At 39.9% G+C, this 17,752-nt stretch overlaps 1 protein-coding gene across 2 annotated transcripts in view; it reads right to left on the reverse strand.

Moving 5' to 3' along the window:
- Positions 1-17,752, reverse strand: part of KIF15 (kinesin family member 15) — an 88,192-nt gene that overhangs the window by 45,731 nt on the left and 24,709 nt on the right. For both annotated transcript variants that reach the window (XM_025376816.1, XM_025376817.1), the window contains 7 exons: positions 10,491-10,700; positions 7,220-7,345; positions 6,940-7,062; positions 4,088-4,211; positions 2,996-3,072; positions 2,548-2,757; positions 1,535-1,712 (listed from right to left, as the gene is read on the reverse strand). In XM_025376816.1, the coding sequence (XP_025232601.1) occupies positions 1,535-1,712; positions 2,548-2,757; positions 2,996-3,072; positions 4,088-4,211; positions 6,940-7,062; positions 7,220-7,345; positions 10,491-10,700 (1,048 nt within the window). The remainder of the gene's footprint in view (positions 1-1,534; positions 1,713-2,547; positions 2,758-2,995; positions 3,073-4,087; positions 4,212-6,939; positions 7,063-7,219; positions 7,346-10,490; positions 10,701-17,752) is intronic.

A 17,752-nucleotide genomic window follows, 5' to 3' on the forward strand; every position in this document is an offset into this window, starting at 1 on the left:
AGCCAGTGAATCTTGCAGGAATTAGTGCTAGCAGCTAATGTTAACAGCCAAGGAATTATTTAGAAAAGGAAACAAATAGCAAGGGCAGCAGGTTGTAAGAACTCAGTATCATCTACCAGGTAGAAAATACTAATTTTCAGGAAATGCCTTTTAGAACACTGAATATATTGAAGAGAGTCCACTGAGTTTCAGTGTGGGAAAAGATCACGTAAAAGTTGTTTAGAGAGTGATCAATGTTTAGAAACTAAAAAAAAAAAAAAAGAAACTGATGAGATCCAGATATTAGTATCTTCTGAAGGGACTAAGTCAAGGTATTATGGAGACCAAAACAAAATGGCCAACAAAATAAAGGGCACTGTAGGGAAAAGTCGTTTAAATAAAACAGAAAACCTAAGTCAGGCGTGGGGGCTCACACCTGTAATCCCAGCACTTTGGGAGGCCAAGGTGGGTGGATCATTTGAGGCCAGAAGTTCAAGATCAGCCTGGCCAACATGGTGAAACCCCATCTCTACCAAAAATACAAAAATTGGCTCGGTGTGGTGGTGTGTGCATGTAATCCCAGGAGAGAGCCTGAGGCAGGAGAATCGCTTGAATCCAGGAGGTGGAGGTTGCAGTGAGCCAAGATCGCACCACTGTACTACAGCCTGGGCGACAGAGTGAGACTCCATCTCAAAAAAAAAAAAAAGAAAAAAGAAAACCTGATAGTAATTTTACATCTAATATCTTAAGTCTCTCCCCAACCCAGTTACTGTGACTCTTAATATTCTATTCAGTCGTAACAGAATAGAAGGCTTAAAAAATGAAATTTTAAAAAGCAAAGAGACAGTCTTCTTTATGAATGTAGAATAAAAACAGTAGAACTTTCTCAATTTCAACCTAAAAGGAAACCAAGGCCATGTCTATGATAAAAGACCATGAAAATATTAACTCTAAGACTGGGGCAAACACAGACTTTGTTACCAAATCCCAGGGTATGAACACCAACAGCTGTCAAGACTGTAGGACAGACTTACTACTAACTAAACCACTTTTCACATAGTACGCAAACTTATGAAAGTAGCATGTAACTAGAGAGTGCACACACTGGTAACCACAACATCGGACCCAAACACTGTGCTATGAGTCTGACCTTTCTACATCTCTTACATTGCACAGGCCTAACTAGATTGAGAAACATTTCAACTCGATTTTTATTCATGTTTAATTAATTAAACACTTTTCATTTCAAATACTTTAAACTGGAAAATTTAGTAAAAATTTAACATAGTATCTGAATCAATCTTTTTATCAATAAAACAGAAATACAATGAGTATTTTCTTGTTATATCTATTAGCTTACATAGTTTATGCTCTGTGATCTTTGAGAAAAAAAAGTTTAGTAAATACCTTTCTATAACATAAAAGAATATGTGTATAAGACATTAGCACAGCAGGCCTGGAGGCTAAAATGAAGACTCTAGTCACAAGGCACTACAAATACTCTTTAAAACAGTCCCTTCCTACATGGAACGTATATACAACAATCATTTCTTACTTTTGTCACTTTTCTCTATGCCACTTATTTCAGAGAAAGCTTTTTCTAGTTTTGCAATGGTCTGGGCATCCATTTCTTGGGCTCTTTTCACAGGCTCTAATAATCTCAGTCTTCTATTCTCCTCCCTGAGGGAATGATTTTCCATAGCATACTTTGCAACTCTGGGGTGGTGCTCTATCTGTGACATAGAAGAATTACATGCATTATATATTTACAAACATTTCTTTAGTGAATTAGTTCCTCTAAAAAGCCATTAGAAAACTAGGTATGCACATGCACTACTGGTGGTACCCTTCTGCAACTATCGTGGAAAGCAACTTGGCATGTGTGATCAGTTTGAAAATATGCATGTCCTGTAACTCTGCTATTCTCAGTTGGAGTCTAGACCCTTGCAATGTTCACTCACCTAAGGAGGTAAGCACAAGGGTGTACACTGTGGCACGCTTTTCATGCAAAGGAGACTAGTTAAATCAACACACTGAAAAGAACAAGGACCAAAGTAATCTTGTCAACCCAGATTAACTGAAAAAGGCAAAGTGCAGAAAAGTGTAAAGGAGAAACAAAAGTAAAAATATCCACCCATATTAGTTTGAATATTCATTAAAAACTCCAGAGAGATAAACAAGAAGCTGATAAGAGATTTTGGTTTTTCCCACAATGTACCTGTTTGACCTATCCATTCTCCCTAAGGAAAAGGAAAAACAACAAAAACTTTAAAAGGCACAACTCTAAAGAGCCTACTAACTCTGACAACCACAATGCCCACTGGGTGAAATTCTGCATGGCCTGCTAGAGTTGCATACTGTGTAGCAACGATCACCACAACTTCTTCCTTTCCCCCTTCTCTTCCCTTTATTTTAAAAAGGCAGGTAAAGGAATTATGCAATCACACTGTCAGAAGAATTCACTTCAAACAATTTCCATTGTATTAAAGAACATGTACTTGGTGACAAATTTAGAATTGCTTTGAACTTCTTTTGTTTTTAGAAATATTACAGACGCCCTATACTCACTTGTTCTCGCAGAGTTTGAATCTCATCCCTTAATTCTGAGAGCAAACGATTCTGCTCCTCAGGCAGAAAACTTCCCCGAGATTCCTTGTGGAGCTTTTCCAAGCGTGTTATTTGATCCTCTCGGAATTTCACAATCATTTTATTAGATTGAATAAATTTTTCCTTTTTGAGGGTGAGGTCTTCTAATTGGGTAACTTTTTCTATCAGAGACTTAAAGAAATTCATAATTTGGTTAAACATGAAAAATAATTCGACATCCTTAAATTTTCGTAAGTCCAGCAACAAATACTAACTTCAAATTTAATCTTAAAGGCAAAATTTGATTTTTCATAGCCTTCTATTACTTTATTGACTTGGTATTACTTATTTCACTCAGTAACGCAATAAAAACCACACAGCAAAAAACTAAGTATCCTGAATCTCCTTTATTACTAATTCCATTTCCTACCTTCTTTTCCTGTTCAGATTTCTTAAAGAATAACATTGCTTCCTGGAAATACTCCATATAGTTAGTCTTCTTTTTGTCTGTAATTGATCCAATAAGAAAGGGAAGATGAAAAAAAAATATTTAACACATTTCAAACCCAAGAGAACAGATAGCCTTTAATTGATTGCTCTCAACTAATCTAAAAGAATGAGACTGTGGCCGGGCACAGTGGCTCATGCCAGTAATCCCAGCGCTTTGGGAAGCCGAGGCAGATGAATCACTTGAGGTCAGGAGTTCGAGACCAGCCTGGCCAACATGGTGAGACCCCCATCTCTACTAAAAATACAAAAAATTAGCCGGGCATGGTGGTGTGCATCTGTAATCCCAGCTACTCAGGAGGCTGAGGCAGGAGAATCGCTTGAACCCAGGTGGTGGAGGTTGCAGTGAGCCGAGATCGTACCACTGCACTCCAGCCTGGGCAAGAGAGAGAGACTCCATCTCAAAAAAAATAAAGAAAACTAAGACTGTCATCACCAGATCATGGATTTCAAATTAACCATTCCACATATTAGTTGTTCTTCAAAGAATCAGTTTCTCTTTATTTAGTTAATATGCACAATAGATTACATATGGTGTAACAGAAGTAGTAGTAGATTTTTTTAAAAAAATTAGAGCAGTCCTAGGGTGCTGTGCACCTCTTAAGATCTATTAATAATTCACCCTCTTGGCTTTATGGATTTCCAGTTAATTAATTCTCTACTAGCTATTCTTTGAAGAAAAATAAGTCTCTCTTATCCTATAGTAAACATATATAGGTTACATATGCTACGTAGAAGTAGATCTAAATGAAATTAATCTCTTTAGCACTTATTATGGGTTATTCAAAATTATTTTAATTCCCCCTTTTACCATATCTCACAGAACTCACTGCCTATAGTATCGGTATCTGATTACAAACAAAGCACTATGTTCCTATATAGGAGAAATAAGCAGAAAGAGATACTTGTAGAAAAACGTGGGTTGCCTTATTGTGTTGTGTCTATCATCAAGGGCTCTTAAACTATTATTTGTACACTGTCTTCCCCAAGATAAAGGACAGCATGCTTATCCTACCTCTGGTTAGGAAGCTTTCTGGTGGTGTCTGTCCTGAAACAAGCTCAGCCAGTTGTTCTTTGAGCCTCTTCACTTCAGCTTGGAGCTGGCTCACATTTCCTTGGGTGTCTTCATTTACTACTGCCTGTTCAGGAATTTTTAAAAAAGCATTAAAATAATGCTTTTTGAGTAGTATAGTCCTGTGTTTACATTTGTTCGATATGATTTGTAGTGATGAACATCAAACAAAACTTCACGACCACCTCATAGTCAAAAGGCCACAGGAATCAGTGTGCTTGAGTGGGGAGGAAGCTTCCTTTTCTTGTGCCTTCAGACCTGGAGCCAGAGAGAGAGAGCCCCAGCCAGGCTCTCTTCCCCCCAGCTGACTAGCCCTGAGCTGTCAGGTTGGATCACCTTTGGGATCCGGGTGCGTTCACCTAATACTTCTTTCCCTGAGAACAACAGCCTTCCCCCACCCTCCCAATGGAGAAGAGTCAACACCTCATTGAGTATCATTTCCCCTCTTTCCTAGCTCCCTATGGGGAAGGAGCCTAGCCTCTAAGTGCGTGATGACTTGCAGGGCTGGCTTGAGCTCTGCAGAAGCAACCTTCTCCAGAGGAATCCAACCTTTATTTTTTAACAGCCCTTTTGGAAGGAGGGGTTGGTTTGACACTTCCATTTTTTTATTTTTTTTTATTTTTTACCACACTAAATGATTATCTTCATTTTCTTAAAGAAATGTCTTATTTAGGACAACTCCTAAAAGGCTAAAAGACTCACAAACAAAATGTGCCACTGTGGGTCAGGATGTCAAGAGTTGGGGAGGTCACACATGTATGGTGACAGGGAATATATGAGATCTCTTTGTACTTTCTGTTCAATTTTGCGGTAAACCTAAAACTGCCATAAAAATAAAGTTGGCAGGGCATGGTGGCTCACGCCTGTAATCCCAGCACTTTGGGAGGCCTAGCTGGGTGGATCACGAGGTCAGGAAATTGAGACCATCGTGGCTAACACGGTGAAACGCCGTCTGTACTAAAACTACAAAAAAATTAGCTGGGCGTGGTGGCACCTGCCTGTAGTCCCAGCTACTTGGGAGGCTGAGGCAGGAGAATCACTTGAACCCAGGAGGCGGAGGTTGCAGTGAGTCAAGATTGTGCCACTGCACTCCAGCCTGGTGACAGAGCGAGACTCTATCTCAAAAAAAAAAAAAAAGTTTATTAATTAAAAAAATAAATATTTAAAAAGGTCCACTAAAGAGTGACAATGAGTGCCAACAGCTGAGTACCAACCAGGTCAGAGGACTCAGCTGTGAAATACTCAATACTCCAGGAAGGAAAAAACACCCTGTGACAGCCCCAAGGTCTTCCGTATTCTTGCCGTAAGCCCAATTTGCTCACTGGGAAAAATTTAAATAGCACATCCTTAAACAAGTCCCAGATATTCTAGCACTGTCCACTGATAGGCTGCAGAGGGCTTACCATTGAGAATGACTAGTAGAAGGCTCTTGGTTTTGTTCTTTTGCGTGTTAAGCAGCCATTTCCAGTTGCTTCTGATTCTTATGGCCAGCTTCATTACAAGGTACTACTGTACTTCTGACATCACTGTCCCATCAGTGACATCATAATTCTAATTATTGCTGCAGTTCTATAATCTCTAAAGACTTCTAGTAAATCTTAAGAGACTTAGGGTCAGGAAGCTCTAATGATTTTTCCTCCTCATCTTACTAGTACTCTATAGTCCAAGGAAATAAAACAAATGACTAGATCTATAGTCTTCTGATTTACCCAGGGAAAGGGGCAACATGGAACCCCTGATTTACAGCCAATCGGTCTGAAAGCACAGATAGGACAAGCTAGGGCTTGCAACTGGCATCAGAAGTTGGAGGCAGTCTTGTAAGACTGAGCCCTGAACCTGTGAGATCTCACCCTATCTCCAGATATATAGTGTTAGAATGGAACTGAATCAGAGAACACCCAGCTGATACCTGCTGCAGAACTGATTGATTGGCTGTTGGCAGAAGGAAATACTCACAAACTTAATTTGCTTTCCCTTAAGAAAAAATTTGTCAGCAGGGTACAGTGGTTCACACCTGTAATCCCCACACTTTGAAACGATGAGGCAGGAGGACTGCTTGAACCCAGGAGTTTGAGACCAGCTTGGGCAAGAAAGTGAGACCCTGCCTGTACAAAAAAATAAAAAAATTAAGGCTGAGGCAGGCAGATCATGAGGTTAGGAGATGGAGACCATCCTGGCTAACACAGTGAAACCCTGTCTCTACTAAAAAATACGAAAAATGAGCCGGGCGTGGCAGCAGGCGCCTGTAGTCCCAGCTACTCAGGAGGCTGAGGCAGGAGAATGGCATGAACCCGGGAGGCGGAGCTTGCAGTGAGCCGAGATCGCGCCACTGCACTCCACCCTGGGCAACAGAGCAAGACTCTGTCTCAAAATAAATAAATAAATAAAAATTTAAAAAAATTTAAAAATTAGCCTGGCATGGTGCTGCATGCCTGTGGTTCCAGCTACACAGGAGGCTGAGGCAGGAGGATCTCTTGAGCCCAGGAAGTTGAAGGCAGAGTGAGCTGTGTTTGCACCACTGCACTCCAGCCTGGGTGACACAGCAAGACTGTGTCTCAAAAAAAGAGAGAAAAAACTAGTCAAGCAATAACTACCATAAGATCTAACCTAGATCTCTAATTACATGTGTGATATAGAAGGGTAGGAAAGATAAAATAGAAATTTTGCATATAGTGAGATAAACTTTTACAGAGAAATAAAAGTTAATGTTAATATTAGGGCAATCACAAAAATGGCATACTGCAAGCTTTAGTATTTTTCTCATTTATTTAATAAAGTATATGCCAGTATTTTACCTTGTTTTTAATCAGCTTGGCTCTTTGAGCAAAGTTAAGTGTTGATAGGGTTTCCCCAAAACACCTGGATCCAGGATGAACATTTGCAATTATGGCTGTTTTGGCATTACCTCCAAGGGAATCCTATTTAATGATAGGAATGGACACATTTTCGGTGAGAAATCACAAGATCTTTTTAAGCAAAGAAAATGTATACTCTTGCCACCAAGGCTGAGAGATGGTCCCACTATCAACTTTGGCATAACCAAAAGGAGCCCAGGAACCCAAGGATCTACTTTACCCGTAGTAAGAAGGTAAGTTTGGAGTCTCTGTAGCAAACATGTCTCTGTTTTCCATTACTCACGTCGACAAGTGCAGTAATCACTTGGCCCAGGCAGCTCAATGATCGATTTATGTTACCTGCTTCCTAAGGTGTTGACGGAAAAGAACAAAAATTTAGGTACATTGGTTTCTCTTTGGTATTTTGAATGAAAATATATCTAGCAGAGGATAATTTTGGATGAAAAGGCAAGTCAGGGACAACGTTAATAAAGAACAACTATTCAACAAACAAAAAAGAAGTGCTGAACTATCCCCCTAACCTTTACCTATTTGATGTACAGTGTAATTTTAGTATTAGAAGCAAACACAGGCTGGGTACTGTGGCTCATGCTTGTCAACCCAGCATTTTGGGAGGCCGAGGCGGGCAGGTTGCTTGAGCTCAGGAGTTGGATACCAGCCCGGGCAACATGGCAAACCCCCATCTCTACAAAGAAATATAAAAAACTGCTGGGCATGGTGGCACACGCCTGTAGTCCCAGTTACTTGGGAGGCTGAGGTGGGAGGATCACTTGAGCTTGGGAGGTGGAGGTTGCAGTGAGCTGAGATTGTGCCATTGCACTCCAACCTGGGTAACAGAGTGAGACCCTGTCTCAAAAACAACAACAAAAAAAGACAAACACAAAAATCATGCAACGAAAAAAAAAAATTAATGTCACTTCATGATTGTAATAGTTTGAAACCAAGCTATAGGTAGAGATAAAGACCAGAAAAAAATAGGGAAAAAAAAGGTAGAGTAGTGCATTAACAGGTACTTTTTTCAATCCTTTTATGCTAAAATATTTAAGGGTATAATGCCTAATAACTCACCCATACAGCCCCCAAAGCCACTGATGAACTTATCTGAGGAGAATATTCAGTTTAATTCTGTAAAGGATAATAAAAACTACTTTAAAACAGAAGCTTGGTGGGGGGAAAAAATGAGCTAAATAGGTTACATTAGATTTTTACTGTAGGTAGCATATTTTGAAAACTGAGTCTGCAGTGGAAGAAGTATACAAAAAAGAGAAAAAGTCAAAATTATAACGCAAGATATACTGAATTCAGAGTCACTGCTGCTATCATTCAGTAAATCAGAAAGGTGGTTAGTGGCATGGTTGAGAGTACTGTAGCAGCTCGGTTTGAATCTCAGCCCTACTTTTATTAGCTGTGTGACTTCAGTTTCTTTAACTGTAAAACAGAAATAATAGCACCTGCTTCCCAGAGTTGTTGGAAAGGTCAAATGAATTAATATATATAAAGCATTTTAGAACAGACTTGGTATACGTCCTATTATAAGCATATGCTTTTTTTTTTTTTTTTTTGACACAGAGTCTCACTCCGTCACCCAGGTTGGAGTAGAGTGGCACAATCACAGCTCACTGCAATCTCGACCTCCTGGGTTCAAGGGATCCTCCCACCTCATCCTCCCAAGTGCTGGGATTACAGGCATGAGCCACCATGCTCAGCCCATACGCAATATTTATTAAGCCTCATATCTCAATAGAAATATGAGCTTTAGGCTGGGCGCAGTGGCTAATGCCTGTAATCCCAACACTTTGGGAGGCCAAGGAGGGTGTCATCACCTGAGGTCAGGAGTTCAAGACCAGCCTGGCCAACATGGCGAAACCTCATCTCTATTAAAAATACAAAAATTTAGCCAGGTGTGGTGGTGGGCGCCTGTAATCTCAGCTACTTGGGAGGCTGAGGCAGGAGAACTGCTTGAACCTGAGAGGCAGAGGTTGCAGTGAGTCGAGATCGTGCCACTGCACTCCAGCTGGGTGACAGAGTGAGACTGTCTCAAAACAAAGAAATATGAGCTTCAGATTGCCTGAAACTGCCTCAAATGTAGGTCAGGCGACTCAAATCCTCATTTTTAATGAAAAAAGTAGATCTCTTCCCTCATCCTTTCCAAGTCCTCTCCCCTCGCCCATGTATATTGTAAACTATAGAATCTATAAATATTTTATTGACAATTCATATTACTCTATATATATATACTGACAATACATATTACATAGAACCTCTGGTCCCACTGTTAATACCTTAGTCTAGGACTAGGTACTTAACCTTTCACACCTGAAATATCAAACAGCATAAGTGGTCATCTTTTTCTGTGGGCTCTCCCTTCTAAAATCTCAACAGCAGTGGGTCAGATGACTAAGTTTCTCTAAAACAGGCTTTCTTCATGAATCATTTAGTTGCTCAGAAATGTTAAGTGTTTCCCAATGTTCACAGAGTTGAGTACAAACTTGGCCTGGCACTCCTGGTCCTTGATAATCTGGGCCTGCTTGCCTCTCTAACAAACCCATCCATTGAGCCATGCTGAAATGCCAAATGCTACACTCATTCTGCATCCACAATAACCCTTGAGATGCCCCCCTGCCAGGCATGCATTTCCTGTTTCTCTCTCCCTACCCAAATCCTTGACAAGTCAAGAACTACTTCTTTTCCACACGTTCCGCAAGCAGTCCACATTGCACCCTTCTTCCTCTGACCCCTGTTGTCTCTCGTACCCTTATCCCCTCTGGTATGAATTAAAACATTTTTGCTACTGACAGACTTGCCCTATCCCATCTATGTTCACTGTTCCACAACAGAAATCTCTGTTTCTTTTCAATACGAACAATTTCTTATTTCTTTGCCACCCTCAAAACACTTAGCTTGGTATGGTCATATATCAGTTAACAAAAGGGATACATTTTTTTTTTTTTTTTTTGAGACAGAGTCTCTCTCTGTCACCCAGGCTGGCATGAAGTGGCGCAATCGCAGCTCACTGCAACCTCTACTTCCCAGGTTCAAGTGATTCCCCGGCCTCAGTCTCCCAAGTAGCTGGGACTACAGGCGTGCATCACCACGCCCAGCTAACTTTTGTATTTTTTTAGTAGAGACGGGATTTCACCATGTTGGCCAGGATGGTCTCGATCTCCTGACCTCATGATCTACCTGCCTCAGCTTCCCAAAGTGCTGGGATTACAGGTGTGAGCCACCGCAGCCAGCTAACACGGGTACATTTTAAGAAATGTGCTGTTAGGAAATTTGATTATTTTGTGGGTGTCATAGAACATACTTATGCAAACTGCGATGGGATAGCCTACAACATACCTAAGCCATGTGGTATAGCTATTATACTCTTAAGGGACCCCCATCATAAATGCAGTTCCTCATTGACTGAGACATTGTCATGCATCACGACTATATTGACTGCTAGTAAGAACTCACACACAAGTTGAAGACCATAATTTCATTCTTACCTTCAATCTCATCCCTTCTGCATGGGTATCTTTTTGCCTTTCAGATCCTGCTAAATCCACCAGGTTGAGTAGGGAGGTCCGTATATTCACAATCTCATTACTTTTCTCCATTGACTCTATTGTAATTGTAAAGACAGCATGAGACCTAGACGATTCTCTGTTCATTGATGTTGATGCCACACGTCTGTTCCTCCATCCTCCAGACAACACCTATGCAAAAGGAAAACATATTAAAAGAAATGAGAGGACCAGTTACAGTGGCTCATGCTTGTAATCCTAGCAGTTTGGGAGGCCAAGTCTGGAGGATCACTTGTAGACCAGCCTGACCAACATAGTGAAACCTCACCTCTACAAAAAAAAATAATAATAATTTGCTATGTATAGTGGCAGGAACCTGCAGTCCTAGCTACTCGGGAGGTGGGAGGATCTCTTGAGCCTAGGAATTCAAGGCTGCAGTGAGCCATGATTGTGCCACTGCACTCCAGCCTGAGCAACAGGGCAAGATCCTATCTAAAAAAAAAAAAGAAAAAAAGGGGGAAAAAAAAGGAACAAGGTAAGTACACTTAAAACGTAAAATAAGCACTTAAGAATCATTCATTTTATTATGAAAAATACTAACATACAGCTAATTACTTTCATAGGGAAAAAGAAATATATTTACACAAAGCATATTTTCTCTTTAGAAGAGGGGTTAAGAATATCTATTGCCTTCCATTGTTATCTAGCTTTTTAAGATAAATTATATTATTCCAAGTTCCAAATGGTACACAACATCCACCAAAATCAGTAGGAAATTTGTAAAGGGTGATGAGAAAGATTACTGGTCCATTAAGGAATAAACTGAAGCTATTTTCCTTTCCTTTGTGTTCCCTTTCCACGTTACAGAAAGAGAACAAACAGGAAATCAGAGTGCATAGGATCTAGAACTGGTTTTACCACCCTTTATTTGTGTTAACCTAATGTAAGTCACAAAACCTCTCTGAACCCCTTTCTTTACCTACAAAATGAGAATGTTGGACAGGAAAAACCTGTAAATTATCTTTAAGCCCAAAGTTTTGTCAGCTCTTTTGGTCTACAAGGTATTTTTTCCCTTCTATTCCCTATGGCAAGCAGGATACATGAAAGTTCAGAATGAAGGCTCTGGAATCAGATGCATCACAGTTCAAACTGTGGCTCCACTATTTACTAGGTGAGGTCTGGGGCCAGCTGAACCTTTTGAAGGCTCAGCCTTCATATTTGTAAAATGGGAATGTGGGTACCTACCCCACAGAACAGAACATACAAGTTTTAGGCGCATATGAATCACCTATGGATGTTGTTAAAATTCAGATTCAGATTCAGTGTGAGGTGGGGCCTGAGATTCTGCATTTCTAACAAGCTCTCAGGTGATGTTGATGTTCTGAGGACCACAGTTTCGGTAGGAGAGTCACAGTATATATAGGGTAAAATGGGGAAATTAGTATCTTTATCTCAAAGAGCATGTAGAAAATTAAGTAAAATAATGTGTACCAAAAAAGGTAGCACAGTGCTTGGCACCTTCACTCAATAAATTGTAGCTGTTGGCAGGGCGTGGTGGCTCACGCCTGTAATCCCAGCACTTTGGGAGGCCCAGGTGGGCGGATCATGACGTCAGGAGATCAAGACCTATCTGGCTAACATAGTGAAACCCCGTCTCTGCTAAAAATACAAAAAATTAGCCAGGCGTAGTGGCACGCACCTGTAACCCTAGCTACTCGGGAAGCTGAGGCAGGAGAATCACTTGAACCCAGGAGGCGGAGGTTGCAGTGAGCCGAGATCGGGCCATTCCCCTCCAGCCTGGGCAACAGAGAGAGACTCTGTCTCATTTATAAAAAAAAAAAAAAAAAAAAAAAAAAAAAATCCTAGCTATAATAACCCTATTAATCATCAACAGTATAAAACTGAAATTATTTGTATCATTTTTCTTTTTTTTAAGATGGAGTCTCACTCTATTACCCAGGCTGGAGTATAGTGACGTGTTCATGTCTCACTGAAATCTCTGCCTCCAAGGCTCAAATGATCCTCCCACCTCAGCCTCTGGAGTAGCTGGGAGTACAGGCATGCATCATCATGCCTGACTAATTTTTTTGTATTTTTAGTAGAGTCGGGGTTTCACCACGTTGGCCAGGCTGGTCTTGAACTCCTGACTTCAAGTGATCCGCCACCTTGGCCTCCCAAAGAGGCTGCGATTACAGGAGTGAGCCACTGTGCCCAACTATTTGTATCTTGTATATTCCTTGGATAGTACTTTATGCTTTCTTTCTATAACATTAAATACTGTATATTACATATTAAATACATCTGATACATTCATACAGCTATAAAAAGAGAGAAAGAGAGAGATCCTCCAACCTGAGACAAATTCCAAAATACTATTATTTTAAAAAAGCACCTGGGCACCATGGCTCACGCCTGTAATCCCAGCACTTTGGGAGGCCGAGGCGGGTGTATTACCTGAGGTCAGGAGTTCAGGACCAGCCTGACCAATATGGTGAAACCCCATCTCTACGAAAAAATACAAAATTTAGCTGGGCGTGGTGGCAGACACCTGTAATCCCAGCTACTCGGGAGGCTGAGGCAGGAGAATCTCTTGAACCCAGGAGGCAGAGGTTGCAGTGAGTCGAGATCGCGCCATTGCACTCCAGCCTAGGCAACATAGTGAGACTTGGTCTCTAAAATAAAAAAGGCAAGGTATAAAAATAGCACAGTATGCTGTCACTTGTGCAACATAAGGAGAAAAAGCAAATACAAGCATGTTTGCTTGAATACTTCTACAAAAATCAAAATCAAAAATCAAAAACAAAAATACTTGGTGAATGTTCATAGACTGGGAGACTCAATGTTGTTAAGATGCCAATTCTACCAAAAATAATTGATAGATTCAACACAATCCCACTCAAAATCCCAGCAGCCTATTTTGTAGAAATTGATAAACTGGTTCTATGTAAATGAAAATGCAAAGGACAATGAATAACCAAAATAATTGTTAAAAAGAACAATGTTGGAAGACTTACCCTCCCTGATCTAAAGATACTACTTAGCAACAAGTTATGTAATAATCAAGACAGTTTAGTATTGATGAAAAGAAACAGATCAACAGAACAGAATACAGTTAGATATAAACCCATATGTGTACAGTCAATTCATCAAAGGTGCAAAGGCAATGTAATGGGAAAAAGAAAGTTTTTTTCAACAAATCATGCTGCATACTGGATCAAAAACAAAAAGGCAAGAAAAGAGAAGGAAGCATTAGATGAAACAGGCAAAACACACTAAAAAAGATAGCAGAAACCAGTCTAACAATATCAACAATCATACAGTAATGTAAATAAATTAGGTAAGATACTGTCACGAGCGATTAAAAAAAAGAGCAAAGTATAGCTTTGTGGTTTACAATAAACACTTAAAATATTAAGAAACAGAAGGGGCCGGGCGCGGTGACTCACGCCTGTAATCCGCCTGTAACCCCAGCATTTTGGGAGGCCGAGGTGGGCAGATCATGAGGTAAGAGATCGAGACCATCCTGGCCAACACAGTGAAACCCTGTCTCTACTAAAAATACAAAAATTAACGGGGCACACTGGCACGCGCCTGTAGTACCAGTTACTCGGGAGGCTGAGGCAGGAAAATAGCTTGAACCTGGGAGGCGGAGGTTGCAGTGAGCCAAGATCACGCCACTGCACTCTAGCCTGGTGACAGAGCGAGACTCAAAAAAAAAAAAAAAAGAAAGAAACAGAAAGCCTGATGGAGAAACATATACCAGGCAAATGGTAATCAAAAGAATGTTGAGTGGTATGTGAACATCAAACAAAACATATTTGTAAAGCAAAATGTGCTGATAGGAAAGTGTAGGGTCAATAAAGAATTATAGATGAAAATAAAAGGAAGATATATACTAATTCTACACTTCTATATACACCGAACAAAAGAGTCCACAGCAGGTCCTCCATTTCATTTCATTCAATGTTATTTTGTTGTGAAGTTGAGGAAAAAAAATGATTTCCAGCCAGGGCAACTGTCTGTGTAAAGTTTACGGTTCTCCTCTTGTCTGCATGGGTTTTCTCTAGGTACTCTCATTTCGTCCCACATTCCAAAGATGTGCATGGTAAGGGAACTGGCACATCCAAATGATCCCAGTCTGACTGACTGGATGAATGTGCCTGCAATAGAATGGTGTCCTGTCTTGGTTGGTTTCTGCCACATGTAAACCTGAACAGGAATAAGCATGGTAGAAAATGAATTAATACAAATATTGCCAAATAAAAATTCATAAAGTGGCCAGGTGTGGTGGCTCATGCCTGTAAACCGAGCACTTTGGGAGGCCGAGGAGGGCAGATCACCTGAGGTCAGGAGTTCAAGGCCAGTCTGGCCAACATGACGAAACCCCACCTCTAATAAAAATACAAAAAATTAGCCAGATGTGGTGGCACATGCCTGTAGTCCTAGCTACTCAGGAGGCTGAGGCACAAGAATCATTTGAACCCAGGAGGCACAGGTTGGAGTGAGCCGAGATCGCACCACTACACTCTAGCCTTGGAGACAGAGTGAGACACTGTCTCAAAAAAAAAAAAAAAAATTTCATAAAGTATATGATACTCATACAAATACAGGACAATAAACAATGCAGTACGAAAGTACTCAGTGAGCCCACCATATTTGTTATCGCTTGTTTCTGAACTGTATGTCGGTAGGAAGTGCTCCTGACAATTTCTACTTTGTAAACATTTATTCCCGATTTAACCCAACACCATGACTGCCATCACTCACTTATCCACCAAACCTGGGTAAACAATTATCTTAGTTGTTTTTATCATCTTTTTAAAATGAATGTATAGTTCACATTTATTTTAATGTTTAATATTAGAAGTGTGTTGGGTCCTTATTGGGAAGTTTGGTGATGCTTTTATGACTAGAAATATGCAGTAGGAACTTAACTCTTCTTTGTATCAATTAGTCTGTAGTAAAATTGGTTTTATTATACATTGTTTCACTTAAAGTCAGTTTCCAAAAACCTCTTAGGATGTTAAGTGAGGACTTGTTGTGTTTCCATATGTGTATGTGTATATATATATACACATACAGAGAAAAATCGCAATGAAACTGAAAAACCAACACCTTAGTGGGAAATCAGTGCATCTCTCTGAAGTATGAATAGATTACAGGGACAAGAAAACTAGCAAAAATACAAAACCTTGTACCAAGGATACATATTCTCGTTAAGCACACATGGCACACTTGAAAAAAATTGTTATAAATCCACAAATTACGTCTCAAAAAAATCTCAAAGACTAGATGTCACATAAGACCACATTCTCTGATCCCAATGCAATTGAGAATCAACATGAGAAATAAGTTAGAAATCCCACACACTTTGGAATTTAAAATCACATTTCTAAGTAATTAATGAGTCAAAAAAATTATAGAAAAATATTTGGATCTACACGATAATTAAAATATTAAAACTTGTGTGAAGTTAAAGAAGTATAAAGAAGTAAAAATTTATAGCATTAAATACTTATATCACAAAAGAAATGCCAACACGAGTAAACATCCAGCTTAAGAAGCTGGAAAAAGAACAGCAAGATAAACCCAGGAGAAACTAAGAACAAAGAAAATATTAAAGAGCAAGTCCATATAAACAATAACAACCATGTAAAAAGCAAACAAAATGGCAGTTATGGTAAAGATTGTAAAAATGTGAATACTAGGAACAACTTTATGCCAATATACTTGAAAACTAAGAGGAAACTGAAATTTTTCTAAGAATACATAACTTACTAACACTGACCCAAGAAGAAATAAAATGGCTGCATGGCTCTATTAAAATAATTTTTTTTTTGTAGTTGAAAATCTTCTCACAAGACCCAGATAATTTTGCAGCTGAGTTCCACTATACATTCTAAGAATAAGTCATCCCAGGCATAAATACTTTCAGAAAACAAGTAATGTTGATAAATAAAACAAAACAAAGAGAATAGGGCCGGGTGCAGTGTCTCACGCTTATAGTGGGAGGCTGAGGCAGGTGAAATGCTTGAGCCCAGGAGTTTAAGACTGGCCTGGACAACATGGCTAAACTTCATCTCTACAAAAAAATTCAAAACTCAGCCAAACATAATGCTGTGCACTTGTAGTCTCAGCTACTAGGGAGGCTGAGGTGGGAGGATCTGTTAGGCCCAGGAAGTCAAGGCTGCAGTGAGCCATGATTGTTTGTGTCACTTGTACTCCAGCCTGGATGACAGAGTGGGCCCTGTCTCAAAAAAAACAAAAACAAAAACAAAAACGGAATAGGACAAAGGAAATTACAGATTGATCTCAATTTTTTAAATTGATGAAAAATACTAAACAAAATATTAGCAAATCTTAATCTAGTACTTTATCAAGTTAACATGTTAAGAAAAAACACAAGATTATCTCAACAACAGTGGAAAAAGCATGAAACAAAACTTTAACACACAGTCTTGATTTTTTAAGATAGTTAGCAAGGTGACTGATTATAAAAGCATCTTATAAAAATCAACTGCATTTTGGCCGGGCGTGGTGGCTCTTGCCTGTAATCCCAGCACTTTGGGAGGCTAAAGCAGGTGGATCACGAGGTCAGGAAATCGAGACTATCCTGGCTAAAACGGTGAAACCCCGTCTCTACTAAAAAAAAAAAAAAAAAAAAAAATTAGCCAGACGTAGTGGCAGGCGCCTATAGAACCAGCTACTCGGGAGGCTGAGGCAGGAGAATGGCGTGAACCCGGAAGGCAGAGCTTTCAGTGAGCCGAGATCACGCTACTGCACGCCAGCCTGGGCAACAGAGCAAGACTCCATCTCAAAAAAAAAAAAGAAAAAGAAAAATTCAACTGCATTTCTATACACACCAAACAGTAAATGTAATTTTAAAAAGAGACTATGTGCTGGGCGCAGTAGCTCATGCCTGTAATCCTAGCACTTTGGGAGGCCAAGGCAGGTGGATTGCCTAAGCTCAGGAGTTCAAGATCAGCCTGGGCAACATGGTGAAACTCTGTCTCTCCTAAAACACAAAAAATTAGCCAGGCATGGTAGTGTGCACCTATAGTCTCAGCTACTTGGGAGGCTAAGGCATGAGAATTGCTTGAACCTAGGAGACAGAGGTTGCAGTGAGCTGAGATCACACCACTGCACTCCAGCCTGGGCAACACAGCAAGATTCTGTCTCCAAAAAAGATAAAAAAAATAAAGAATAAATAAAAATGAAAATAAAAAAAGATTATTAGAGCAACT

Source organism: Theropithecus gelada, chromosome 2, assembly GCF_003255815.1.
Source record: "Theropithecus gelada isolate Dixy chromosome 2, Tgel_1.0, whole genome shotgun sequence".
NCBI classification, from domain to species: domain Eukaryota; kingdom Metazoa; phylum Chordata; class Mammalia; order Primates; family Cercopithecidae; genus Theropithecus; species Theropithecus gelada.